The sequence below is a fragment of the Remersonia thermophila genome, chromosome 5, assembly GCF_042764415.1.
Source record: "Remersonia thermophila strain ATCC 22073 chromosome 5, whole genome shotgun sequence".
In the NCBI taxonomy this organism is placed as follows: Eukaryota; Fungi; Ascomycota; class Sordariomycetes; order Sordariales; family Chaetomiaceae; genus Remersonia; species Remersonia thermophila.
In genome coordinates this window covers 2,394,843-2,397,290 of record NC_092221.1, presented here as the reverse complement: position 1 = coordinate 2,397,290, position 2,448 = coordinate 2,394,843, and the positions used below count along the sequence as shown (strand labels likewise).

General features: G+C 56.9%; 1 protein-coding gene across 1 annotated transcript; it reads left to right on the top strand.

Moving 5' to 3' along the window:
* Positions 1 to 231: 231 nt before the first annotated feature.
* VTJ83DRAFT_5885 (uncharacterized protein) lies at positions 232 to 1,820 on the top strand (the record flags this gene model as incomplete). The annotated part of the gene is made up of 2 exons (XM_071012534.1): positions 232 to 563; positions 710 to 1,820. 2 exons carry the CDS (start codon positions 232 to 234, stop codon positions 1,818 to 1,820), a joined length of 1,443 nt encoding a protein of 480 aa, XP_070865260.1.
* Positions 1,821 to 2,448: the final 628 nt, after the last annotated feature.

Genomic DNA, 2,448 nt, shown 5'->3' with positions numbered 1-2,448 from the left:
TTAATAAATTCACAATTGCCCCGCTATAGGCGAACCCCCACCGTGGGGCTGTCTCTTCTCTCATACCCACTCCGCGACCTTAACTTTCTCAGCACGAGCTCTCGATTTCTTTCTCCCTTTTCTCTTTATACCTGTCGACCTACCAACCTACCTGCCTGCCTTTGCACCCAACCTTCCTGTTGCTAAGCCAATCCAATTCTTCCACTTTCTCCTTCCCCGTCCATTCTCACCATGGCGCACCCCCGAGATATCGCCCGGTCTGCGTTGAGCAACGCCGTTTCCTACAGCACCCTCAGCGTGTCTCCCACGGCAACCTTCCACTCTCCCACGGCCAATTTCCACTCTCCTACGGCGGGGAGCCAGCCAGGCAGCTTCGCTGGCTCGTCCTTCGCCTACAGGCCAGGGCCACAGAGGCAGCTCAAGCCGTTCAACACCGAAGACATCAAGATCCTTCTCCTGGAGAACGTGAACGAGACGGGGAGGAATATCCTCAAGGGGCAAGGCTACCAGGTCGAGTTTCTCAAGTCGTCGCTGCCAGAACCCGAGCTTATTGAGAAGATTCGGTATGTTTCCTGCTGATCTTGGGCTTTGTTGGAGCCATGCGGGCTGCCCCTGGCGGCCACGACAAGGCGCGCAATCTCTCCGTGCAGACCAAGAAACTGCGCAGCCCGGACCGCCTACGTGCGCACACGGCTGACAGCCATTGTAGGGACGTCCACGTCATTGGCATCCGTTCCAAGACAAAGCTCACGGCCAAGGTTCTGGCGGAGGCCAAGAACCTCCTCGTCATCGGCTGCTTCTGCATCGGCACGAACCAGGTCGACCTGGAGTACGCCGCAAAGCATGGCATTGCCGTCTTCAACTCTCCCTTTGCCAACTCCCGCAGCGTGGCCGAGCTGGTGATCGCCGAGATCATCTCGCTCGCGCGGCAGCTGGGCGACCGGTCCCTCGAAATGCACCGCGGCACGTGGAACAAGGTCAGCGCCAAGTGCTGGGAGATCCGCGGCAAGACGCTGGGCATTGTCGGGTACGGCCACATCGGCTCGCAGCTGTCGGTCCTGGCCGAGGCCATGGGCATGAACGTCATCTACTACGACATTTTGACGCTCATGGCCATCGGCACGGCGCAGCAGGTTCCCACCCTTGAACATCTGCTGGAGCAGGCCGACTTCGTGACGCTGCACGTGCCCGAGACGCCCGAGACCAAGAATCTCATCTCGACCAAGCAGTTCGAGCACATGAAGACGGGCTCGTACCTCATCAACGCGAGCCGCGGCACGGTCGTCGACATCCCCGCCCTCATCAAGGCCATGCGCTCCGGCAAGGTCGCCGGCGCCGCCCTCGACGTGTACCCCAATGAGCCGGCCGCCAACGGCGATTACTTCACCAACGACCTCAACACCTGGGCCGAGGACCTGCGCGGGCTCAACAACATCATCTTGACCCCGCACATCGGCGGCAGCACCGAGGAAGCGCAGCGGGCGATTGGCGTTGAGGTGGCCGAGGCGCTGGTGCGGTACATCAACCAGGGCATCACGGTGGGCAGCGTCAACCTGCCCGAGGTGACGCTGCGCTCACCGGGCATCGAGGATGAGGATCGCGCCCGCGTCATCTATATCCACCGCAACGTGCCCGGTGTGCTGCGCAAGGTCAACGAGATCCTGGCCGAGCACAACGTCGACAAGCAGATCTCGGACAGCAAGGGCGATATTGCTTACTTGATGGCTGATATCAGCAACGTCAAGACGGAGGATATCAAGGAGATCCGGGATAACTTGGATGCCCTCAGCTCGAGGATCATTACCCGGGTTCTGTATTAGAGGAGGAGTGTAAGTCCAGCGTGTTTGAGTAATGGTGTGGTAGGGTTTGCCGGGAGTTTGGACGATGGTCTGATGAAGAGGAAACGAATGTTCAACGATGGAAGTTCAACATGGACTGGCATGGGCATTGGGCTGTTTTCTGATCTCGGTTTCAACATGGAAAGTCCAGCATTGGGTTGGTCGTTTGGATTTTTTTTTTGGCGCGGAAAAAAGGGGAGGGGGACAAAAAAAGAAAAAAAAACACAATGTATCGATAGACAGGTGGTCAAACCCCATCGATATACGTACTCCTACAGTACACTCAACATAGACATCATCATTCTCATCATGAGGCGATTGAAATATGGTAGAATGTCCGCAGCCCCTATTTCTCACAGCGTCCCGTTTACGTCGTTGTGCTTCGTTTTTGTTGAGAAGCCCAAACGCGCAGGCGTACAGCGTTTGCGTGATGCATGTACGCACGCCATTGGTACCTGCATTTAGGGGGCTGATGGCGAGCCCTTCGCAACATACGAAAGAAATAGAAAGGTGCCTGCTGAAAACCTGAAACACCCATTTTGCGGAAGGTTTCCTAGTTCAAGCGGGCATGGCCATGCTGGGTGGTTTTCTATTCAGGGGCTCCATCAAT